This window comes from Camelus ferus, chromosome 21 (genome assembly GCF_009834535.1).
Source record: "Camelus ferus isolate YT-003-E chromosome 21, BCGSAC_Cfer_1.0, whole genome shotgun sequence".
Classification (NCBI taxonomy): Eukaryota; Metazoa; Chordata; class Mammalia; order Artiodactyla; family Camelidae; genus Camelus; species Camelus ferus.
The window spans coordinates 21,080,880-21,106,499 of NC_045716.1; the positions used below are offsets into that span (position 1 = coordinate 21,080,880).

At 51.4% G+C, this 25,620-nt stretch overlaps 1 protein-coding gene across 1 annotated transcript in view; it reads left to right on the forward strand.

Moving 5' to 3' along the window:
* IQGAP3 (IQ motif containing GTPase activating protein 3) overlaps positions 1–25,620 on the forward strand; it is a 36,462-nt gene that overhangs the window by 7,307 nt on the left and 3,535 nt on the right. The window contains 28 exon segments of the mRNA XM_032464030.1: positions 49–162; positions 402–580; positions 1,031–1,118; positions 1,707–1,870; positions 2,401–2,488; positions 4,263–4,426; positions 5,934–6,091; positions 7,546–7,667; positions 7,770–7,933; positions 9,263–9,353; positions 10,261–10,428; positions 10,522–10,661; positions 10,771–10,851; positions 10,853–10,942; positions 14,040–14,123; positions 14,286–14,357; positions 14,459–14,522; positions 17,205–17,419; positions 18,119–18,271; positions 18,564–18,727; positions 19,054–19,278; positions 20,152–20,292; positions 21,779–21,863; positions 22,278–22,510; positions 22,872–23,004; positions 23,149–23,251; positions 23,917–24,043; positions 25,110–25,197. Of these exon segments, the coding sequence (XP_032319921.1) occupies positions 49–162; positions 402–580; positions 1,031–1,118; positions 1,707–1,870; positions 2,401–2,488; positions 4,263–4,426; positions 5,934–6,091; positions 7,546–7,667; positions 7,770–7,933; positions 9,263–9,353; positions 10,261–10,428; positions 10,522–10,661; positions 10,771–10,851; positions 10,853–10,942; positions 14,040–14,123; positions 14,286–14,357; positions 14,459–14,522; positions 17,205–17,419; positions 18,119–18,271; positions 18,564–18,727; positions 19,054–19,278; positions 20,152–20,292; positions 21,779–21,863; positions 22,278–22,510; positions 22,872–23,004; positions 23,149–23,251; positions 23,917–24,043; positions 25,110–25,197 (3,698 nt within the window).

Here is a 25,620-nt window from a genome sequence, read left to right on the forward strand (position 1 = left end):
TCTTGGGGGTTCCGGGCTTGATGATGGGCACCTGTGCTATTATTGCAGCCGAGGAACTCAGCAACATGGCCTCCGAACTGGCCAAATATGGCCTCCAGCTGCCTGCCTTCAGCAAGATCGGGGGCATCCTGGCCAATGAACTCTCGGTGGATGAGGCTGCAGGTAGAGCCCAGGTTCCCCTGCTGGGGTAGCTCAGTGAGTATGGGAGGACCCTGAGCCTTATAGTCCCTGTGTAAATTCTGGACCCTTCTCATGGGGGGCAGGGCCATCAGGCTACCTGCCTTGCCTGACCCCTCTGGATGGAAAAAGGGGATGATGTCAGAGTGGCCTACAGCTGGTTATGCTGTAACTGGACTGGGGTATGCTCTGGCCTTCTGACCTTGTTTCCACACCCCTCCTAGTCCATGCAGCTGTTCTTGCCATCAATGAGGCAGTGGAGCGAGGGGTGGTCAAGGACACCCTGGCTGCCTTGCAGAATCCCAACGCTATGCTCGGGAATCTTCGAGAGCCTCTGGCAGCCATCTACCAGGAGCTTCTGGCCCAGGCCAAGATGGAGAAGGCTGCCAATGCCAGGAACCACGTAAGGGACTTGGAGGGCAGGGGTCAAAAAACTGGGTGTCCTGGAAAATCTTAAGCGAAACCAGAACTCCTATTTGTCCTGTCTATGTGTTCCAGAGTTGCTTAGAGGAACTGTAGCTTGTCAGTTACTTTAGAGAAATAGGAGAGGATCTCAGGAGAATGGTGAGAATTCAGAAGAGAAGGGAAGGGAAGAGGTTTTGGGGGAGGGGGTTGAATTTTCAGGCAGGGCTGAGAGACTGGAATGTAGGACTGGATGAGATTGGACTAGAGATTCCAAAGGTTAGTTCAACCTATGTCAGTGCCAGGGATTAGATCCCACGATTTCTTCAGATTCCTTCCAACCAGACTGACCTTTGGCCTTGGGAAGGTCCCCAGAAGAAGAAATAGTTATAGACAGGGAGGGAGGAATAAGAGATCGAACTGGTCTTCCCAGGTTCCCTTCTCAATGTAGTTTTTGCAGAATGATGGAGAAAGCCAGGACATCTATGACTGCTACCTAACGCAGGCTGAAATCCAAGGCAACATCAACCACGTCAATGGTAAGAGAGACAGGCCAGGAAGGGTTTGAGAGATAACCCCCCCACCCCACATAGGGAGTTTTGGAGTTGGCTTCTCAGGCCAGAAGACCCACAGCCTCACTTGGGCCAACACTTATCTCAAGGAAAGATGAAAGTCAAGGCGGTGTGTTCTCTGCTTTACTGCTATAGGTGTCTGGAGAAGTGGTCCCTGTCAAGGAGGCTTCTCTTTGAATGGTGGTCCATGGAGAGAACAGAGGCAAAGGGGCAGGATTTTCACCTCTAGGTGCTGGGGGCGGTTTGTCTAGGGTCCTTTGAGAAAATAGTGGAGGATGATAGGGGATCAGGGCAAGAGAGGCTGCTTGAAGACCCAGGATGGAGTGGGCACCTGCCCATTTGGATCAGGATATCCTCAGGGTCTGGGGTGGTGAGATGGGAAGGCTGTAAAGATCAAGCTGAAGAATTTGGGCTGGACCAGATGGGCCCTAAGAATCCAGGACCCCAGGGGGCAGGGGTGGGGGTATCCGTGAATGGGCAGGAAGAGGCCTGGGCTGGGGATGGTGAGGGATGGGCTTTCTCACACTCTCCATTATGGTGTCTTGGTCTTTTCAGTCCTTGGGGCTCTAGAAGTTGTTGATGTTGCCCTGGAAAGACAGAACCCTGAGGCCTTGCTTGAGGCCCTTCAGGACTCCGCCCTGGCCCTGCAAGGAGTGAGGAGAGATTTTGCTGATTGGTACCTGGAACAACTGAGCTCAGACAGAGAGCAGAAAGCACAGGTCAGGCTCTAAGACCTGCTACCTCCTCCATCTGACTATAGGATGGGGGGAGGGGGACCTTATTTAAGCATCACCACTGTCAATTCTTTGTATTCAGTAAGTGCTGACTACATATTTAAATGGTTAAATTACCCCAAAGCCTAATGGACCAAACTAATCAGCTTCTGCCCTCTAAGCATCTCTTATACTGACTGGGGGAACCCAGGGGCAGTCCAGTAGGCAGTGATATGCTCCCCCGTTACTAAATTGGGGCCACAACTTAGCCATCTTATTTTCAGTGCTGTTGACTTTCTCCCGGACACTATTTATACTTGTGTTGCCTATGTTCTTTCAGATGTTTGCTGGGTAAGAAAAAGTCAGAGGTTAGAGATGGGTTCATAGGGATGAGTGAGCTAGGCTAGTATGCCTAAAGGGAAGAGGTGGGATTGAGGGTAGGTGACTGAGTAGACCTGGGAGCTCATGTTGGCAGCTCCTGAGGCATGTTCATGGCCCCAGAAGGACTCTTCTGCTGCAATTCTTCCCTCTTTCAGGAGCTAGGCCTGGTGGAGCTTCTGGAAAAGGAGGAGGTCCAAGCTGGTGTGGCCGCAGCCAACATAAAGGGTGATCAGGAGCAAGCCAGTAAGTCATCTCCAGGCTGAGACCTGGCCTAGGTGTATCACTGGATCTTGGGAGAGCATGTAACCCCTTTGATGGCTTCTGTGCAGAGCAATGCAGACTGCTACCTGATTTTCCAGCCCCTCATGTAGTGTGCCCTATACCTGGTTGCCCAGGGGGATGCTACTGAGAAGTTCATTAAGGCCTTGGAGATAATGATAGTACGTACCACACCAGGCCAGACTCTGGGACAGGCAGTTTCCTTCTAGGCACTCCCCCTGTATTTTGACCATTTCAAGCTGCTTGAGTTCCTTTGGCTTCTGAAGTACAGTGATTACCCAGATAAGGGAGAAACCCACGATCCAGCTCAGTTGCCCTTAAAAACATGCTATACAAATATAATTCTTTATTAAAAGAATGTGAGTTTGTGATTGTCTCCCTGCTAGGGGATCAACCTGGATAATGAGGGTGATGTGAAGTAGAGTGCCAGGCTGCCCTGCAGCAGCCTGTGGGCCCCGCCCCTGGCACAAATGCCTGCCTCCGTCCGGACTTGCTCAGTAACCCTTCACCTTTGTCTGGTACAGCTCTCCGGCTCTAGCCCGCGGAGCCCCCAGGCCACTCCTGACTAACTACCTGCCTTATCGCTCAGTTCATTCCTGTTGCCAGAGTAATCTCTCAAGCCCAGATCTGATCTTATCTGCTTTGTTGAACATCTTCAGAGCCTCATGGATTCTTCCATATTTCTCCTAGACTTTAGTCCCGTCTCCTCAGCATGGTAGGTGAGACCTTCCGAGTGTCTCCCTGAACCCTTCTCTTCACACCCCACCAGCCCAGCCAAGTCAGATGACTTGTTCCTCTTTGACTGCCTCCAGCCTTGCCCACTGCCAGGCCTCTGGGGCTCTGGATTACAGTTGTCCCACATTTCCCCCCATGGAAATCAGATGAAGATATCCTGCAGAGCTGCCTCACATGCTTTCTCCTCTGCGAAATGTTCCCACTCCCTCCGCCTAGAATCCCTCCTCCCTGCACTGCCGGAGCATCTGGGGGAAGGGAAGTACCCGTCACAGCAATGACAGCAATGCAGTGTGGGTAATTTTGTATCCTTATTTTTCCCCAGTGGTTTTTGTGCTCCTTGTTGTCAATGCCCATATCTGCTTGGCATTTTATAAGCCTCAGCATCTGAAAACTAAAACCACACTGATGCACCATGGCCCCTTTTTAGCTTACTCCTTCCCTTTTCAGCCCAAATGGCTCTACCTTGGAGCTAGTTCCTTATTCCTCTGTGCTGTCGTCAAGATTTGGTCCCTGGAGCCCCCTGACTAACCTCATCTTAGTTGCGTACCATAGCCTCCTGTCAATCTTGTGCTCACCACCTTAGGAACTCACCTCTGCTATGACAGCCCCTCCATGTTACCTGCTGAGCCACTCAACTTCTAGGCCTGACAAATTGCTTCTTCCGGAGCCTCTTCTTAAAGCGAACCAGCCCCTTTTCCTCCTGAACATTTAGAAACGCATTTTGAACCTAGCAAAACAGTTTTTAAGAGCAGTTATGGAGGGGAGGGTATAGCTCAGTGGTAGAGTGCTATGCTTAGCATACGTGAGGTCCTGGGTCCAATCCCCAGTACCTCCGTTAAAAATAAATAAACCTAATTCCTCCCCAAAACAAACAAACCGACCAAACAAAAAAACAATTATAAATCCATTTCTCCTCAGAGATCCCCAGCAGAACTAGTTAGCCAGGAAAGTAGAAATGGCACTGGACGCCACGCCTGACCAGCCTCTCCCTCCTCCCCTGCAGTGCTCCAGGCTGTGCAGAGGATCAACAAAGCCATCCAGAGGGGAGTGGCCGCTGACACTGTGAGGGAGCTGATGTGCCCTGAAGCCCAGCTGCCTCCAGTGTACCCTTTTGCCTCGGCTGTGTACCAGCAGGAGCTGGCAGTGCTCCAGCGGCAGCGGCAGGGGGTAAGCCCTAGAAGTGAGGGTCCAGCTCTCAGGTTCCCAAGCAGCTGAAGGGATCAGAGCAGTCAGTCTAGAGTGCCCCCTGAGGGTCCTCTTAGATGCTAGCAAAAGATTAGGGGTGAGAAGTAGGCTACCATCCTTGCCATCCTGAGTATACTGTAACAGCAAAAACCTTTGACCAAACACTGCTTTAAACACTCATTTAATCCTAAAAAGAACCCTACTGGGTAAGTATTATTCTTTCCATTTTAGAGATGAGGAAACAAATTGTCCAAAACAGCTAGAGCTGGGAGTGCATAGAAAGCTGAATGTACTTGAAGCCTATGCTTTTAACCACTCTGCTGTCCCACCTGCCCCAGTCCGTACAGCTTCTCTGACAGTGAGGTGATAGCCCCCCACCCCACACTGGGACTCCCCAGCCTGTTGAAGGAGTTAGAATTCACCCGAGAGTCCAGGCAGAAATATAGGGAGGGAGGAGTTAGTGATGCAAATGGAAGATGCCTTCAAACTAGGGAAATGGAGGGAGCAGAGCTAGGGCAAGTCTGGGAAGGCTTCTTGGAAGAAAGATTCAACAGAGAGTCCTCACCCACAGCAGGCATTTACAGAGCATCAGCTGAAGGCACGACCCTCAAGAAGGGCTCAGTCTCGATGTCTGAGCCTGTAGTACAAGGAAGCATAAAATCAGTCCTGAGGTAAAGCAGAGTGACTGAGGCTGTGGACTTTAGAGCCAGACCACCTGAGTGAAATTTCAGCTCTACTACTTCCCAGCTTGTGACTTTGGGCAAGTTGTTTACCTTCTCTGCCCCTCAATTCATATAGAAAATGGGAACAATAATGTATTCATCTCATAGGATTGTTTAAGGATTAAATGAGTTGTGCTTGGAAATGAGCCTGGCATGAAAGTTTTAGTTATTTATTATTATTATTATCATCATTATTATTACTACTACTACTAGTATTATTTGCAGCATTCTGTTTGTAGAGGACAGGAAGGGTGCTCCAGACAGGTAATAGCATAAGCAAATGTTTGAAAAGGAGGAGAAGACTGGGCATGGAAGGGGCCGGAGCCTCTGGGGTGTGTGGTGCAGCACAGAGGGGCCCACTTTAGCTCCCTCTCTGTGTGCCCAGGGCCTAGAGCAGTTCTTGATGTGTGGTAGGACCAGAGAGGAGCAGGCAGAACTCACTGGTTGAGTGTGGGCTCCCGTATCAGGCAATTAGGTATAACTTATATTACTTGACTATGGATTCATCTGTGAAATGGGGATATTAATGGTGCTTACCTCTTTGGCTTGTTAATGAAAATTAAATGAATGTGCGTGAAGTACTTACACATTGAGCATGGTAACCATTCTCGAGTATTAAGTAGGATTAATTATTAGTGAGTGAATTAGGCCATGGGGGTTTTGAGATAGAGACTCTGGGATATTGGAGAGTCTTAGGGGCAGGATGGCAAGTAGGCCCTGAGGCCGTTCACCAGCCCGCTGGAGAATCAGCCCTCCCTCTGTTGTAGGAGCTTGGCCAGGAAGAGCTCTTCGTGGCCGTGGAGATGCTCTCAGCTGTGGTCCTGATTAACCGTGCTCTGGAGTCCAGAGATGCCAGCGGCTTCTGGAGCAGTCTGGTGAATACTGCCACGGGTCTGGCAGAGGTGGAAGGAGAGAATGCTCAGCGGTGAGAAAGGTTTAGAAAGGCTGAGGGAGGGGATGCGTAATGGAGGGAAGGTAGCCTAGACTCCAGGTTCTTGTGCTTTGAGACTAGCTTCATGCATGGTGCTCTTGGTCTCAGGCCCACCCTTTGGGTCTATTCACGTTTCCTTGGCCTGTATTTCTCCTGGGAGTGGGCGGGTTCACAGTCATTCCCCTTTCCTCCATTTATTCACTCTCCTATCAGAAAAGTTTGAGTACCCACTCACATGCCAGATACTATTTTAGGTGCTGGGAGACAACAGGGAACAAAACACAGTTTCTGTGCTCATCTAACTAGTGTGCTAGTAGAGGGAGACGGACAAAAAGCAAACATGTCAAGTGATTAGAACAGAAGAAGAGCTATGGTGAAAAATAAAACAGGGCAAAGGGGATAAAGGGTGGGGACAGGGTAGGGACAGTTTGTCTCTGCTACATAGTGTGGCTGTGGAAGGACTCTTTGGTAAGGGGGTCATTTTGAGAGAGACCTAAAGCGCATAGGTGATTGCCATGAGCTATCTGGGACACAGGCCTTGGAAAAGAGGCATCCTTGGTGTGTTCAAAGAACACCAGGAAGCCATGAGACAGAGTGGAGGGAGGGAGGGAGAATAATGAGAGATGAAGTAGCAGAGGCCAGATCATATAGGCTGTTACTCCGAGTGAGGAAGGAAGCCACGGGAGGGTTTTGAGCGAGGAGGGAAATGATCTGACCTACTTTTAACAGGATCACTCTGGCTGCTGTGCCAAGAATCAACACAGGGTTAGAAGGGAAGAAGCAGGGAGACCTGACAAGTGTCTTTTGGAGTAACCCAGGCAAGAGATGATGGAGGCTTGGCCTAGGGCGATAGCAGTGGAGGGGGTGAAAAGGAGTCCCGATTTTGGATGCATTCTGAAAGCTGAACTGACAGGATTTGGTTATGTAGTGGACATGGGGCATGAGAGAGAGTGGAGTCGGGTATGACTCCAAGATGTTTGGCCTGAGAAGCTGAAGTGAATATTTACCAAGATGGGAAAGACTGGGAGGCACAGGTTCAACTGGGGGAATCAAGAGTTCAGATGTGAGCTGCTGGGTTTGAGGTGATTGTCAGGCGTTTACATGGACACGCCGAGGAGGCACCTGGCATTTATGAATGGGCTGCAGGCATACTTTTGGGAGTTATTAGAATATGTTGCTTGAAGCCATGAGATTAGGTGAGATCACTTAGGATATGAGCGTGGAGAGAGAAGAGGCCTGAAGACTGAACCTTGGGATGCTCCGACGTTTAGCGGTCAGGGGGGAGCCAGCAGAAGAGACTTGGAAAGAACAACCTCTGAGGTGAGAAGAGAACCAGGAGAATGTGACGTCCTAGAGGTCAAGAGAGGAAAGTAGTTCAGAAGTTTCCCCTGACTTCTGGCTGACCATGCCCGTGCCACTCCCCTCATTCTCGCTCACCTTGCTGCCAGGTACTTTGATGCTCTGGTGAAGCTGCGACAGGTGCGTGGAGTGGATGGGGCCTTTCTGAGCTGGAATGACCTGCAGGCCACCGTGAGCCAGGTCAATGCCCAGGTCCAGGAAGAGACTGATCGTGAGTGGAGTCCATGACTGGGGGAAGACCGCCCAACTCTGACAGCTCCATCTTTTAACTGTAAGTCTGGACCCTCTACCCATCTAGATCTTTCTTTCCCAGAGGTCCTTGCGGTCAGCCTCATCAACGAGGCTCTGGACCAGGACAACCATGAGAAGACCCTATCCTCGCTTCTGCTTCCCGCGGCTGCCCTGGACGATGTCAGCCTTCCTGTTGCCCCTCGGTACCATCTCCTCCTCGTGGCGGCCAAAAGGCAGAAGGCCCAGGTGAGGTTTGGGCTGGCTGGTTTGGTCACAGAGCAGTAAGAATATCCCCGTGGGTAGAGCTGTGCCCAGTATGCACCCTGGGAAAGCCAATCTGATAGACATAGTCCCTTCTCGGGGTGGGAGGCAGGAGGGGTTCTGATCTGGCCATGGGGGAAGAAGGGCAGAGCTCTAGTTAACAACACAGAGAGAATTGTGGGGTCCTTGAGCATGGAAAGGGCACAGGTCTGGGAGCTCTGACACTACTGACCATGGGACTTAACAGCAAATCCCTAATGTCCCTGAGCTCTCCTTAGACAACTGTAAAATACTACATGCCCTGGTCCTACCTACCTAGTGGAGTGGGGGTAAAAGTCAAGTGAGTTGAAGGCTGTAGCAGGCTTTTGAACCTGTAACGCCCGGAGCAGGTGGCAGCGTGGAGAGTGTTCAAGGGCTAGGACTCCTGAGCCAGAGTAGAGTTTGCCCCCTGGCACCCTGACCCTGCACATGTTACTTAGCCTCCCTGGGCCTCAGTTTCCTCCCCTACAAGCTTGTGATAATAATGAATGTATCTCAGAGTCACAGGCTTTAAGTGAGATAATATGACAAAAGTACTAGCTACTGCTGACTGAGTTCTCAGTCTGTGCCAAGCATTGTCTTATGTGCTTTTCAAATGTTAGGTCATAAGAAGGTGCTTTAGAATACTGCCCATGAACATAGCACTCAATAAAATGTTAGCTTAGAAAGTTCACTCTGTTAATGAGGGGAGTTGGGAGAGAGTAGAGTCTGGGGTTGGGGTCAGGTGAGACAAGGGAGGGAACAAGCCTGACTGTGGCAGGCAGAGGCTCACTTGACCTGTTGTCATGTGCCATCTTTGCACTGCCTTGTACAGCAGAGGAGTGTGGAGAGGAATGGAATGGAGAAGGTGGAGGTTCAGGGTCAGGGTCAGCCTGAGAAACTGAGTTGAGGCGTGGGGAAACGGGGAGGAGGCACAGGTAGGTGGAGCCTCCAGTGTGGGCTCTCCCTGGACATGGCTGAGGCTCAAGGGCAGGGAGATGAGCTGTTGAGAGGGTGGTGGATCCTGAGAGTTTAAGAGGGTTCTGGGGTGCTGTGGCCAAGCTGAGTTGATGCTTGGGCCTGAAAGCAAGGTGGGAAAGAACCTTGTGAGCCTGGCAGCAATCCAAGGAAGCCACAAGGCCATGCCTATGCAGGGTAGGCAGAGGGGAGTGGAGACCGCTATCCCTGTGGCTCCCAATGTCAGCCTGCAGTTCGGCTCCACTGGGCAGCTGGGCCTGGGAACCTGGGGAGACCAGCCTGGGCTCTCATCTTATCCCATCTCTCTCAATTTACCAGGTGACAGGGGATCCTGGAGCTGTGCTGTGGCTGGAAGAAATCCGCCAGGAAGTGGTTAGAGCCAACCAGGACACAGACACAGCTCAGAAAAGTAAATGGACCGGGGATGCAGAGGGCAGAAGTGGAGGGGGAGGGGTTGGGGGAGGCAAAGAGATGTGGACTCAGCGGGAGCCCAGACAATCAGGTGGTCTCCCCAGTCACCTCCCTCTCCATTTCAACCTCTGTGGGGAGGCAGGCCAGATTGAGAACGGGAGGGTTGCTGCTTGGACTGTAGGATGAATTTCCTAGCAGTCAGCTAGGGCAGGAAATCCTCAGGAGTCCAGAGCCCAAAGTCCACCCACTGCCTCCTTCTGTGCCTTTCTGTGGGCACTTTCCTCCCACAATGTGAGCATGTGAAGTCAGGTGGGGGCCAAAAATCCATCCCATTTTTCACTGGTAGCTTGAGTCTGAGTTCTAACAATCAACTCTGGTTAGAGAATGTTTAGTCTTGCAGTTGGACAAGAGGGATTGGCTTTAAGGAAAAGTAGGCAGGGTCAATGCAAATAGACACTGGTATTCTGGTATGGGGTGCTGATGGTGTTAGTTCTCAGTGTCTGGAGTCCCTCTGTTCCTCCGTCTGTGAGTGACTGCAAGGCAGGTACTACATCAACTCCCCCCACTTCTTGGACTTTATTCTCCTCCTAAGAAACTGCCTTAGGTTCTCTGACCATATCCTGCCATGGAGCTTCTGTGCTCTGACTTTCCTTTTACAAAGGAAAGCCCAGCCCCACACTGCCTTCTTCCAGGAAGCCTTCCTTGACTACTACCTTCTCCTCCAAGCCCAGCTTCCTGTTGCTTCTTTTCATCTGTGTCTGTCTGTCCTGGGATGTCCCTGTCCTTCTTCTCAGCCAGAATGGTTTTGTGGCCTTCTTCTCTGAATCCCTTCCCGATAGACAGGATAGGACCCATGGGAGGGGCCCAGGGAAAGACTGACCACTTCCTCCTCATACCCCTATTAGTGGCTCTCGGCGTGGCTGCCATCAATCAAGCCATCAAGGAGGGCAAGGCAGCTCAGACGGAGCGGGTGTTAAGGAACCCCACTGTGGCCCTCCGAGGGGTGGTTCCCGAGTGTGCCCATGGCTACCAACGAGCCCTAGAAGATACCGTAGCAAAGAAGCGGCGTCCAGGTAATAGCCCTACCCTGACCCTCCGCTACCCTGCCTGCCCCTGCCACCTCTCGCCTCCTCTGAGCCTTCTCTGCTTACTTGGATTCTGCTTAGGGGATACAGCACTCTGGGTTCAACATGACATGAAGGATGGCACCGCCTATTACTTCCATCTGCAGACCTTCCAGGGGACCTGGGAGCGACCCACTGGCTGCCGCCTCAACACCTCCCACCTGACTCGGGAGGAGATCCAGGTTGACAGGGTCCCTGTAAAGGAGGAATGGGGTTCATGGATGGGAGGTTTCTTGCGGGAGAGGCTCCCGCCTACCAGGACATCACAGGCCCTCTCTCCTACCTCCACAGTCAGCCATCACCAAGGTCACCGCCGCTTATGACCGCCAACAGCTCTGGAAGGCTAACGTGGGCTTCATCATCCGGCTCCAGGACTCGCCTCCGTGGCTTCCTGGTTCGGCAGAAGTTTGCTGAACGTTCTCGCTTTCTGAGGACCTGGCTCCCAGCAGTCGTCAAGATCCAGGTGGCAGGCTCTGGCTGTCTGAGACTTCACGGCCTGGACTTTTCTGAGCTTCGGGGTTTCCTCCCTACTTCTTTTTTGCTGAGTGGGGTTGGGATGATCTTTTGGCCTCTCAACAAGAGTGGTTAAGAGCATGGATTCTGGTGCCCAGACTACCTGGGTTTGAATCCCTGTTCCACCAAGTTAGCTGCATGACCTCGACAAGTTACTTACTCTCTCCCAGTTTCCTCATCTGAAAACAGAATCTGAAGATTGTAGCACCCACCTTAGAGGTTGTCATGAGGTAAAATCTAAAATACATCTGAAGAGTGCCTGGCAGATAGGCAAGAGCATGGTATAAGTGCTAGTCACTGTCATCATCATCACTATCCAGAGAGTGTGAGAGCTGCTTTTCAGCTTGCCCATGGGGAGAGTGGAATAAGATGTAGCGAGCCTTCAGGGTTTAGACACCAGGAGGACCTCCTGACTGAAAAAGGAGCAGTGAAGAGGTGGTGGGGGTTAAACAGAAAAGGGGTGGAGTCCCTTAGGGAAGAACTTTTACCTGTTCACTCCAGCCAGCTCTTTCCATTTTTATTCTTCCAGCCTCTGGATGGTCCAGTGTAGCCTGTGGGATTGGCCCACAAGTAACTGGGACATGAGGCCATCTGGGAAGATAGGCCTTGGGCCCAGGCACTTTACAAGCCAGCAACATTAGGAGTTGAGCAGGCAGAGCCCTCCTCAGGCAGATGTGACTTGGAGGGTCTCGTGGTGATGTTGGCAGTGTAAAAGGACTTTACTTAATGAACACCTCCAAATGCCCAGTATCTGCAAAGGATGCCACTTGGCACTGGGCAAGGGAGAGGGCTGTGAGAGACACACATATGTGATTACATCTCTCCTGTCAAAGGAACTGGAGTACAGTTGATTTTAGGCGTTGTGATGGTAGAGACACTAAGATAAACCCAGAAACCCTAAGGGAGACGGAAGCACAGACTGAGACTGGCAAATTGCCCTCAGTTATGATCTGGCACATGTGCTGGTCATTGAGAGCTCGGACTTTGGAGTCAGAGGCTGCAGTTTGCCTCTTGGTCCTACTACTTCTGGGTCATATGACCTCTGGTACCTTACCTAAGCTGTCTACAACTCTCCATTTCCTCATTCATAATGATGGTACTCACCTCATGTTGACTGTGAAGGTGAAGTAGGAAAATTACACGTAGCACTTAGCGCAGTAAGTGCTCTATTGGTGGGAGCCATTAGGAGATGTTAAATTTCAGGGCATTGGTCCCAGAACTCAATACAGAACCTTGGTAATCAGCATTTAGTGATTTGAATCATAGAGATTCCTCCCTCCTGAGCCCAGCTTGGAATTTCCCACCAACTCTAAGGAGCTGAAAAGCCACACCAACAGTGGGAGAAGGGATAGAGTCAGGAGGCACGTTTGCTGCCAGTACTGGAGCTGTGTTGGCTATGGCCTGGGTCGTGGGATACAGAGAAAGAGAGAGGGGCCCAGAGCCTCAGGCCACCTGCTCTCCAGCCAGGAAGGAGTGAGAGTCCAAAATGAAGCTGCTTGCATGTGCCGAGACTTCAGTCTCTCCTGAGAGCTCTGATCTGGCTGGGACCCCAGTCAGGGTCCTAAATTCTGACCAATCCAGATTGGGAGGGCTCCTCTTTAAGGGGAAGCCACTTGGGGATGGGCCACTAATAAGAGCATAGAAGAGACCCCTCTGCCTTTCCCTACATCATCTGTCTAGGTATGTCAGGAAGTACCTGGAGAGAGAGGGCAGGGAGTGCTGAGGAAAGGCACAGAACTGGGGCTTCCTGGCCCTTAGGCTCCAAGATGGACAGCTGGTCTCATGGGGCCAAGCTGCCTCTTTTATATCCGTTCCAAACAGGGACAGTGTAAGTCTTAGGAGAAAGCCTGGCCAGGAGAGCTGGCTTTAGGAAGGGCTGGGAGGACAGTTGGCTGAAAGGGGACACTCTTAATGTACCAGACCGTGACAATGTCAGCGGTACAGTGTCCTCCAGGGCCTGAGCACCCAGGAGATGTTTCATGTGTGCCCTGAAAGACAGGATTTAGAAGGTAGAGATGGGTGAGGGTGGGCATTGACAAAGATTCAGAGGCAGAAGATCACAAGTCATCATGTTTAGAAGAAAGTGAAATGTCTGATGTGGCTAAAGTCCTGAAGGAAGTAGGGCCTAGTAGAAAGTCAGATGGGCGTATGGGATCTGATGGCTGACAACTTCTGGAAACTTTGGGGCTGAGAGAAACATAATCCGAGTGGTATTTTAGGAAAATTAATCTCACACAAGCTTCGGATGAAAGGGAGGGGGTGCCTAGGAAGCAGACCAAAATGGAAGGGAGCCATGAGTTTTGAGTCTTAGTAGAGACCAAAGTGGGCATAATTTATGGAGGAGATGGTCATTTAGACTCTTTGCAGCAGACTAGTCATGGGGGAGAGGCCATCAGCCTGACAGCTGAAGTACTGGGGACCTTGGAGGGGAGGTTTGCTTAGAGCTGGGGTTCAGAACTGAGTGGTGTAGTTTGTAAAGAGCAGTGTGAGTTATGAGAGATTAATGAGCTGCTGCCCAGATGGCCATTGGCAGAGATGGTGTGTGGGCACATGACTTTACCCGCACACACTTTCCATCCATGCCACCACGTGCCTCTCCAAACTATGGGGTGTGTGGTACTGTGTGGGTAGTCTACATGGGTGGACCCGTGTACTGTAGGGGGATATAGTGCATGCTGTGTATCTTTTAAGCTTGTATCTTAACAGTTGTTTCTGTGAGAAGGTTTGGTTGGCATGAATGTGTATGTTTGATAGCATGGTGTGTGTTAGTGTCTGTGTGTGTGTGTGTGTGTGTGTGTGTGTGTGTGTGTGCGCGCGTGCTGGGACCAGGGAGTGTGGCAGAGGGCATGACTGGCTACACACAGACATCTGGTTTTCCCCATGAAGTTGGAAGTTCTTTGAGAACAGGGCCAGTTTCCCCTTCCCCCTCTACTTTCCTACCTCCCCACCCCACCTTCCCTGGAAAGCCCAGGACAAGGCTTTTCCCACAAGCTTCTTAGGCCATTGGGAACCAGCTGGATTATCTCTTTTTCTCTCCTGATCCACAGGCTCATTGGCGGGGTTACAGACAGAGGAAGATTTACCTGGAACGGTTGCAATATTTAAAAGCAAACACAGATGCTGTAGTTAAGGTAGCTATCATGATTTGGGTGGGGTCCTGTCTCTTGAAGGACCTGCTGAGAACAAGTTTTAGTCCTCTCACCTCCTGTGACCCTTAGAGGTGGTGAATGGGCCTGGGTCTGAAGGCGGGGCCCTGAGGCTGGAGTTCTGAGGCAGTGTGTCTCTGCCCCCAGATCCAGGCTTGGGCCCGGATGTGGGCAGCTCGGAGGCGATACCGGAGGCGTCTGGGCTACTTCCAGAAAAATGTGAGCATCATCCCATTCCCTCTGTCCCCATACCCAACCTTTATCTATGAGACCAGGGCACAGGCAGCCAGCAACCCTCTTCCCATCTGTGTTCATGGCAGGTGAACGCTGTTGTGAAGATCCAGGCATTTTTCCGAGCCAGGAAAGCCCGGGATGACTACAGGACTATTAGGTAAACTATCTGACTTCCCTCCTCTGTCTGTGCAAGTGTCTGTCTGTGCGGGTCTCATGGCTTTCAACAGTTAGCAAGGCCCAAAGTCACACCAGCTCACAGCTTACCATCTGGGGCCTTGGAGAAGTTGTCTGGCTTTCTTGAGCCCTTTTCTCTCACCAAGAGCTGATGTGTCCAACTTTGAGTGTGCTTAGGACCCAGGGTAGGTGGAGAAGTAAGGAACAGCTCCTGCCTTTGCAGATCCCCCAGTTTGATGGGAGAGATAGGAATCCCCCCAAAGTCAGGCAGGTCTAGATATCCCTCCTGGGACCGCACAGCAGGTAAGGAGAAGTTACAAGTTGTCTGTGCAGAAATGTGGAACGAATGGTAACAAAAGCCCCCTTGCCCCACCCCAGTAACAGCCTCATCACAGGAAAAGCCCCTCCTACCAGGTTCTGTCTGTGCCTCTGTACCAGGCTTAGATTATCTTCTTGTTGCTACTACAAAAGCAAAAAAAAAAAAAAAAAAGAAAGAAAGAAAGAAAGAAAGAGAAGGATCTTTGTCCTCTCTCTAGAGTTCCAGCCTTCTCCCACTTTGCCCTCTCCCCTCACCCATGGCTCTCTGCCTCCACCCTCATTGGCCCATCACACACGAAGCCACTTGGAGTCCTTTCTACAGTGCTGGGGAGCTTGAGGAGGAGCTCTTGAGGGGGCTCCATCTTCCTGCCCTACCATTCCCAGTAGTTGGGCGTGCATCTAAAGCCTTAAAGAAGTCCTTCTAGGCTGTTCTTGACTCTTGTCCATAAAGATCAGAAGCCCAGCCTTAGAGGTCCCCCTCCTTTTGGTGAAGTGGACGGACTAATGGTCCATCTCCAGGTTTGCACTTGGGTTCCCAAAGAGGTAGGCTTGTTTCCTTCTATAGGCTGAGGCTCCACTCCTGGACTTCAAGATTGAGTAACTGTTGAGGAATCACCTCCTTCATCTCCTCTTCCCGCCCTGTCCTGCTGGCAGGGACACCACCTGCCCTGCTCTGCCCAAAGACACTCAACCCATCTGCTTCCAGGCAGCGAGCTGCTTTTTCCTCCTTACCTCTCCCCAACTTGGCTCTTTCTGTTTTTTCTTCCCCTTGCTGTTGCGTTAATACCACTGCCCTAGCCGTCCTTTATCTTCTTTTTCTTCTCTTTAGTTTATCGTTTTTCCAGAAGAACTTGTTTTTCGCAGGTCTGTCTCCCAATTTCATTATCCCAAGCTCCACTAAGAGCACTGCCACTTACTAGCCGTGTGGCCCTAGGCAAGTTACTCAACTTCTTTATTGCCTCCACTTTCTCATTTACAAAATGGAGATAACGATTGTGTAGGGTTGTTGTGAGGATTAAATGAGTTAATGTGCTGTATCATTGAATCCAAGATGCCATTAGTTATCTTTGGTTCCACCATGCTTCACTCTCCAAAGATCTGTCCTCTACACAGATTAGTCCATTACACCTGTCCATGTGATCTTGTCACTCCCTTAAAACCTGTCAGTGAGGTCTCATTGCCCTCAGGATAAAGTCCAGTCACCTAAGCACAGCTTCTGAAGCTCTTTGCTCCAATCCAGCCTCTCCCTGCACCTCTGACCTCACTGACCCCTGCCCCTGTCCCTCACCAGCTGCACCCTCTGCACTGTGCTCTTGACACAACGGACTTCCGGCACTTCCTAAAACAGCCAAGTGCCCTTGCTCTCACCTTGTCAGACATCAGTTTGGGTCTCACCTCCTCTGGGAAGCCTTTCTTCACTTTGCAGATGGGCTTGGGTGGCCCGCTTTTATTTTCCCAAAGGTCTGCATGCTTACCCCTCTCAGGGCACTAACCACACTGTAGTGAATGGTGGTTTATTTGTCTCCTTCCCTTACTGGACTGCCTTTAAGGACAGGGCCTAGTTTTTTTCCTGTTTCAAATCTGACTTCTTCATTTCTTACTAGCTGTGTAACCTAAGGCAAGTTACTTACCCTTTCTGTGCCTCAGTGATCTCATCAGCAAGTTGTAGTGAGCTGACCTCACAGAGTTATTTTAGTATGTAAAGTACTTAAAACAGTTTCTGTCCCATAGTGAATGTTATATGTCTTAGTTGTTGTTTTGCTGTTGTTCCCTGTAGCCTAGCTCAGAGGCCTCTCTTTGCTCAAATGCCTGTTCCAAAAGAGGTTCAAGAAGAATCCTTCTAGCTCTGACCTTGCTCCCTATAATATAAAAACCATTGAACATTCCTTCTATCTGTGCTCCCAGCTATGCAGACACTCCTGACAGAGGAGAGTTGTATGCGGGTCAGGCAAGGCTGAGTGGGGGCTGATAGGTGGAAGTGAACTTGGGATGAAAGATGAAAGTAAGTTGGCCCAGCAGAAGCAGGAAGTAAATCAGAATAGAGGGGCCTAAGGGGATCATCAGAGGGTGTTAGGGCTCTGACTTTGGTGTGGGAGGTGAATCCAGACAGGGGAAGGACAGAACTTATGTCATACCTGGTTATGAGATAGGAGCTCAGCGGCAGGACTGGCTGGGAGGCTGCCCACTGCCCTCCAACTGTAAGCAGAACTAGTTAGAAAGGATTGGGGTTGGGGACCTGCTAGCCTCAGCAGAATGGGGACTGAGGATGGGATAACTGGGGTAGGGGACTGGCAAGGAAGCTGGTGAGGGCATGTCTAATTCTGGTGCCTCTTCCTTTCCTGCCAGTCCACGCGCCCCATCCCCCTCTCAGCGTGGTATGCAGATTTGCCCACCTCTTGAATCAAAGTCAGCAGGACTTCTTGGCTGAGGCAGAGCTGCTGAAGCTCCAGGAAGAGGTGGTCAGGAAGATTCGGTCCAATCAGCAGCTGGAGCAGGACCTCAACCTCTTGGACATCAAGATTGGCCTGCTGGTAAAGAACCGGATCACCCTGCAGGTGAGGGGCCCCCCGGCCCACCTTCCCCCAAATCTAGCTGCCTCTGGAGAGGTGATGCTGGACATTCTCTGGTTGCTAAGCAAATATTTTTTAAATGTCTGGATTTTATCACCTGGCTCAGGTCCTTTCCCAGTGGTCTTCTGCCCTTCTGGTAGTTTGTTGGGGCCATGTGATACAGTAGAAAGTGCACTGGACATAAAATTGGAATGCCTCGCTCTGCTGGTGCCTAGTGGTGAGACTGCAGCCTGGTCATTTAACCTCTAAGTCTGTTTCCTCATTAAGTAAAGTGGGAATCATGAGAGTGCCCACCTCACCAGGACAAATGTAAAAATAGACATGAAAGCTTCTTAAAGCGTAAATTACCGTACAAATATGCAGTGACAGGTGGAAGTGATGGTGATATCTCCACCTCAGACTTGTGCAACAGTCTAATAAGAAATAATAGTAGACACGATGCCTCAGCCTGGCAACCTAGTTCTCTTTGGGGACTCACCCTGTGAGAGCAGAGGTGCCAGATGGAGTCTCAAGGCAGTAGGAGGCCCTTCCTCACCCTAGAACCATTCCTCTCCCTTGGCTCGTGCCTTGAATACCTTGAACAGCAGAAAGCCCTGGCTCTTCAAGGCGCTGATTCTAGACCATATGTTCTGTGCTCTGTGCTGGCCTGGGCTGGTTGTATTACCCGCTCCCCTGCCCCTGCAGGAGGTGGTCTCCCACTGCAAGAAGCTGACCAAGAAGAATAAGGAACAGCTGTCGGATATGATGGTTCTGGACAAGCAGAAGGGATTAAAGTCGCTGAGCAAAGAGAAACGGCAGAAGCTAGAAGCTTACCAACACCTCTTCTACCTGCTCCAGGTGAACAAAGGTCTTTGGAAGGAGAGATCTCCACCATCTCCTGAGGGTCTTGGACCTTGAGGCCTTCACATCTGTGCCTTTGCCTGCATGTAAGGTGTCCTTTTCCACAATCCTAATGCCTTGTCCCCAGGAAGAGACTGTCTCCTTTCATTTCTCTGAAATATTTCCAGTACCCCTGAGAAAGTGTGGCAGTGCTCTCTTTATCCCAGTTTCCAATCTGCGGATCCTTTCTTTATCTGATCACCAGTCCTGAAGTGCATTATTACTCATTCCTATCTCCCTCATTGCTTAGACTCAACCCATCTACCTGGCCAAGCTGATCTTTCAGATGCCACAGAACAAAACCACCAAGTTCATGGAATCAGTTATTTTCAGTCTGTACAACTATGCCTCCAACCGCCGAGAGGCCTATCTCCTGCTCCAGCTGTTCAAGACAGCGCTCCAAGAGGAAATCAAGTAGGTTTTCCAGATGCAAAGGAATGGGAAGAGAATGGGTTAAGAAATGGCTCCTTCACAAGGTGACAATTTGTTGAGGTTTGAAGTAGAAACAGAATCAGAAGACCTCTTTTCTCTGCCTCCCCCAGAGGCAAGACATCTCCTGGGACAGCACGGTGGGAGGACATGTGCTGATATGTTAGCACAAAGGCTGAGATAGAAATAACAGGACATTCCTTAAGAGGAGGGACACCAGAGTAGGGTTTGAAGAGCCAAAAGCTCAAAAGGAAAAGCAACTATTCTACACAGAGGCAGGAGTCCAGCTTCAGTGACCTCTTGATCCACAGGTCAAAAGTGGAGCACCCCCAGGACATGGTGACAGGCAACCCAACGGTGGTGAGGCTGGTGGTGAGATTCTACCGTAACGGGCGGGGACAGAGTGCCCTTCAGGAGATCCTTGGCAAGGTTATCCAAGACGTGCTAGAGGACAAAACGCTCAGTGTCCACACAGACCCTGTCCACCTCTACAAGAGCTGGATCAACCAGACCGAGGCCCAAACAGGGCAGCGCAGGTAAGCAGATGGGCAGAGGGAGAGCTCTCTTTGATCAGCATGGTCTTGGGCCTCACTGGGGAAGCTTGAGTGTGCTTTGAAGGTGGCATATAAATGAGCATGCTGATTTATGCAAATATGACACCAGTCCTATAGGATGAAATAAGGTAGCCTTTTAGACCCCCTCTGGTAATTAACATGGAGCTGATGTAAATGACACCAGACCTGGTGTGCTTAACATAGAATGAGCACAGATAAATATGCAAATGTGTTTAATTGCTATGTCAGTGCTTGCAAATGATATGTCAGGTTTGCTGGGAATTGGGATGTGGACTCCTTACTGATAGGGGTATAGTTGAATATTCAAATTTATAGATGAATAGGCAAATAAGATAGTGGGAGAAATATGTTGGCCTTATAAATTGGCAGTATTAACTCAGTGCATAGGTACTAGGGAAATGGAGCACTGAGGAGAACAGGCAGTGCTGGTGGCTTCTCTGATTGGTGTGTGGGTATATAGGTGGGGGAACTGCAAGGCCCTGTCCCAGCCAAAGGGGCCTACTACCACAACTGCCAAAGACCAGGTGCAGGGGAACACTGGTCTCCTCTGGTTCCTTTTAGGATCTTTCCGTAGACTCCAGGTCCTCCATTCCCTCCTATGCTATTCCACCACCCCGTGGGTACTCCATCTCTTTCTTCTCCTTCCACCCACATCGCTCTAGTCCTCTCTGAGTCCTTTCTCTTATTCTGGCCTAACCCCCTTAAGCATTGTGGGCTGCCCTTAGCACGTATGAATGAGCTCTTGTTGTTAGGTGAGTTTAAGGGGTAGGACCTCAGGGAGGGGAGACCATGAAAGGCGGCTCTGATTGATACCCTGTCTCTCTCTGCCCACAGCCATCTCCCCTATGACGTAACCCCAGAGCAGGCCTTGAGCCATCCAGAGGTCCAGAGACGACTGGACATCTCCCTCTGCAACCTCCTTGCCATAACTGACAAGTTCCTTGTAGCCATCATCTCATCCGTGGACCAAATTCCGTATGTGCAACAGCCCCACCCCAGCCTAAGCACAGGATCTCAAGAGGGCCAGGCTATGATGGGGAGAGCAGAACAGTCCTGAAGGATGGAAGGCAGGAAGGGAAACTGGGCTAGAGGTGCTCGAGGTCTTCCAGGAGATAGGTGGAGAATGCTCAAAGCCCTGCTAAAGACTTGAACTGGAGTACAGCACACAGGTCTGTGTGTAGACAGTCAGGACATCACTGGGCCAGAGAAGGGAACCTCAAATGATTATGGGGACATGCTGTTGTCTGAGTGTAAATGGTGGAACATATGAAATCCTTTGGTCCACAAAGTCAAAAATATGAAAACTTCAAACCAGTAAAACTTTCCTGTCTTAAAATTTAGTCAATAATTTTTTTTTTGAAAAGCAAATGACTGAAAATTTGACAAGGCGAGGCTCATCTAGACCATCACTCAGCCAGCCAGCCTTTGTGGGGCAAGGTGGGACCTTGCTAGAGAGGGGACCCACAGAGTTCGTGACCCTGCTCCCCAAACCTGCAGAACTGGACTAAGAGTGTACAATTAGGGTTCAGAAAGATTGGCCTAGGACTAAAAAAGGAAAGGACAAGATGAGCTGTAAACTTTTGTCCCTGGTACCCTAGGAGGTGGACATAGCTTTTAAATGTATTTAATTAAATTGATAGGTGACACATCCGTAGCAGGAATAATAATAATAATAATAATAATAATGATAATAATAATAATAATAATAATAATAATAATAATAATAATAATAATAATAATAATAATAATAATAATTTAAAAAGCCTAGCATGTTGGAATAGCACTCTGCCATTACGTTCACAGACATAATTTCACTTGATCCTTACCTCCCAAAAATCCTATGAGGTAGAGCAAGAGTGAGCATTCCCATTTTCCAGACGAGGTTGAAAACGTAAAAGGGGAACGAAATAGCCTAAGCTGACATCTCAAGTTAGTGGTGGAGTCAGACTGGTTGCTTCTACTCTACTTCCTTGTTCTCCTTGGCCCCTGCCTCTAGCCCAGACCAGGCCCCTCACAGATGCCCTGTGACAACAGACAAGGTTGGCTGCCTCAGAGCCTCCCAGGCTGTCCTGGGATGGGGTTCTGGCTGTTGGTATCAGACATCTAAGGTACAGGCTACAGGTGCCTCTGTGGGGAAGGCAGGATGGATATTGGGATTTGGGGTGTATCCCAGGGGAGGTTAAGGGGGCCAAAGAAGAGGCTCTCGGGCCAGATTGGAGGCTGTGTGAGAGCTTAATGGATGACAAGGCGCTGGTCCTGGGCGTTGACACAAGGGCAGGAAGGAGGGACAGGGCCCGGAGATGTTCAGAGGAAGGCAGCAGGAAGCTGGCTGTAGACAGGGGAGGGCCAGGCTTGAGCTCACCTGTGGTGTGGCTGAGCCCGGGGAAGGAGAGGCAGGCACTCATGCCCTCAACTCTGGTGTGAATGGGCAGTCATATTGCGCCTGTTGCTTTGCCCCCAGGTATGGGATGCGCTATGTGGCCAAGGTTCTGAAGACAACTCTGGCAGAGAAGTTCCCTGATGCCACAGAGAATGAGGTCTATAAGGCAGGTGTTGTCTCCCATCCCCAACCTCCCAAGCTCTCCTTGCCCCTGTTGTACCTGTGAGTCCCCAGACTGAGACAAAAGGATCGTAACCTCTATGCTGTAAAAATCCAAGAAGGAAAATACTCTCCTCCCTGTCATTCGAGCCTGGCTCACTAGCAGAGTTCAGGTGGCACTGTTAACATGAGTTAACAGTGGACAACCTGGACTTGTCAGAACTGGGTGCTAGTCCCAGCTCTTGCTCAAGTTTGCTATGTGACCTTGAGCAAGTTGCCGGCCTGCTTTGGGTCTGTTTTCTCTTCTGTATGATGACTGGTTGACCCAGGTGGTCCCTTCCAGCCAGGTGAGCTGGGAGAGGGGAGCTGGGGCTGTGGAGGCGGGCCCAGGCGCCTCTAGGATAGTCTCCTCTGCCCTCAGGTGGTAGGGAACCTCCTGTACTACCGATTCCTGAACCCAGCGGTAGTGGCCCCTGACGCCTTCGACATTGTGGCCATGGCAGCGGGCGGCGCCCTGGCCACCCCCCAGCGCCACGCCCTGGGGGCTGTGGCTCAACTCCTGCAGCACGCTGCGGCTGGCAAGGCCTTCTCCAGGGAGAGCCAGCACCTGCGGGTCTTGAATGACTATCTGGAGGAGACACACCACAAGTTCAGGTCTTGGGTCCTGGCATCCTATTCCTCCCTGTCCCCCTCTCCTCTTCCCATCTTCTTTCATGTACCAGTTCCCCTCTCAAGTCCATGAGGAAGAGAGGCGTAGAGCTGTAGAGGGTAGTAGTGGGCTGGAGGATAGATTGCTGGAAGGACTCCCCAGTGGAGAGAAAAGAGGACTAATGAAATTGGCTGGAAGGGGACACTGGGAGAGATGCTGGGGCAGAACAGAGGGACTGGAGGTGAAACTGGAGAGTCAGGGTTGGCTTGAGCATTCACTGGAGAGGGCCAGGGAAGGGCTGATGGGAACAGATCATGTTGGGGTGCTGGCCCGCCCCACTCTCACATGCTCTTCCTCTGGAGATAGGAGGTTCATCTGCCGAGCCTGCCAGGTGCCAGAGCCAGAAGAGCGTTTTGCGATGGATGAGTACTCAGACATGGTGGCTGTGGCCAAACCCGTGGTGTACATCACCATGGGGGAGCTGGTCAACACGCACAGGGTGAGGGGCTGCAACCTGAGGGCACTGGGTAGGTGGGCAGGGCTGTGGAAGTCCACGATGGGGTGATGGGCTTGCCCTTGAAGGGAGCCGGGCTCAAACCTTGCATCTTTTTTGCCTTCAAACCTTTGCCTTTTTTGCCTGCAGCTGTTGCTGGAACATCAGGACTGGATCGCCCCTGATCACCGCGACCCCCTGCACGAGCTCCTGGAGGACCTTGGGGAGCTGCCCACCGTCCCTGACCTTGTCGGTGCGTGCCATACTTGACAGCTGGGGCCGACGGGGGGGCCTGCAGGGAGGGGCGGACAAGCAGGTGAGCAGGGCAGCGTGCCCTCTCAAGTTTTTGTTCAGTCTGGGACGTGTGCCGGGAAGCTGGTTCCACACTCTCCCTCCCTCTCTCCCTCTGGTCCTGAGATGGACCCATGGACACAGGCTGATGTGGAGAGAGTGGACAGACAGTAGAGGGACCCAGTACCGTCATATAAATGGCCAGTTGAATCACGTGAGATAGACATGGAGGGATAAGGGCCTGTTCTGGGTCTCAAAAGGGTGTCTCTGAAAAGAGGGGATTTCAGGAGCCATGAGATGGAAGGAAGCTGGCTTACAAGGGTGGAAGGGCAGGAGGAAGGCGGTGACAGATAGGAGAGAGCCAGGAGCTCCAGGCTTGGGGGAACAGCCCCGCTGCCCTCAGGGCACCAAGGCTGAGGGTGTTGGGGAGGCACATCCCCAGTAACAAGGGTGAGCTCTGTGGGTAACAGCCCTTCCGCTGGTGCTCAGGGCTGAAGGTACCAGGCATGCCGCGGGGCAGTGTGGGAAAGCTTCCTGGCAGAGGGGCGTGTGGAGCAGCATATTTAGCACAGCCCCATCTGTGCATGTGCATGTGTGCTAGTCTCTCTCCTTCCTCACCTGCCTCAGGGGAGAACGTAGCTGCAGATGGGAACATGGATCTGAGCAAGCTAGAAGTGTCCCTGACACTCACCAACAAGTTTGAGGGGCTAGAGACAGACGTGGACGATGACAATGCCCGGAGCCTGCTTCTGAGGTGGGTGAGAGCAGCCTCGGTCCCCGAGCGCCCCCAGGCCAGTAGGATGCCCTGCTCTGGAGTGGCCATCCTACTTCTTCCTGGGCTCTCTTACCCTTCAAAGAGTTCTCCCTGAAGTCTTAACTGGCCATCCCCTTGTTGCGGTCTCCGCTGTTTTCCTTCTGACAGCCTCAGCTTTTGGCTGTGTTGGCAAAGGAACAGTTAGGACATTGGCAACATGGGTGTTTGCATGTTGTTGTGCTGTTTACTGACTGCTTTCTTATACATCATTTAATCTTAGGAACAATGAGGTAGATGATGGTTTCCCTGCCTTACAATGGAGGAAAGAAACTCGGGTTAAGTGACTTGCCTGAAGTCCCACAGCCAGTCAGTGGACGAGCTCGTGTTCTAATTCCCTGTCCTCGTGAGCCCTGGTCGGTCAGGAGATGGGATGGAGCTTTTCATCTCCAATTCTGCGAAAGTGAGGGAGGACCCCTGGCAAGGCTGGGATGGTCATCTGGGCAGAAGAGGAGCCAGATTGCCACCTTGATCCCTCTGCCAACAAGGCAGCCCCTCTGCTCATCCATTCACCCAATAAACCAGTGAGCCGGGTGTTCAGCTCTGACTGGCCATGGAAGGCCTTACAGCCGGGCGGGGCTGGGGTGAACACACATTAGAGAGCCACCAAGACAGAGGTGGGTGTCAGGTGCATGAGAGCTCAGAAGGGACACCTGGGTAGGGAACAGTCTCACAGAGGAGGAAGTATGTCCTTTGGCCTATGGACTCAAAGGAAAACTATTTGTGAGAGAGTTTTGGATGCAGAGGACACAGGGGAATAAGAGCACAGTGTGTTCAGAACTATAGTAGTTCTGTATCACAGGCCCATCAACTCCTCTTTCTGGGTCTTCCTCCTGGTTATGTTCTTCTCATAATTCTTCCCTCCACTGCTCTCTCTCCTTGCCTCCCAAGCATCCCTGGCAGCCACGATGCAGGGTGGGGTCCATTTACTCTCAGCCTCCTGGCCAGCCGCATGTTCAGACCTTCCCCTGTCCCTCACCTCGCCCCTATTGCTCCCCACCTCCCACAGCACCAAGCAGATGCTGGCTGACATCATGCAGTTCCATTCCGGGGACTCCCTCAAGGAGATCCTGTCCCTGTCAGCCTCCAGAGAGCAGGTGAGTGGCCAGGCTGACCGTAGGTACTGTCTCTACACCCCCCGCCAGCATGGCTGATCCCTTCCCCGGGACCCCAGACACCTGCGCTCACCGGTAATGCCGAGGCCTCTGCAGAGACCCTCGGCTGCAGAGTCCCAGGACCCCACCTCCTTCCCTCCCCTACACTGAAATAAGAGTGAGCCCTGCCGGGCCCCTGGCCCCTGATGTCAGTGCTAGGAGTTGTTAGGGGTTCAAAGAAGCGGTCTGGGCAGGCTGTCATGAGCACCAAGGGGCTGGCACTCAGCAGAGGGAGTGGGCTGCTTGAAGGCCTGGAGGCAGGAGAAAGTGGTAAGTGGGTAGGGGGCCAGGGGCCAGTTGGGCCAGCTGGAATCCCGACTCAGCCAGGGGCTTCCCAGAGGAAAGGTGGGGACAACCAGTAGAGGG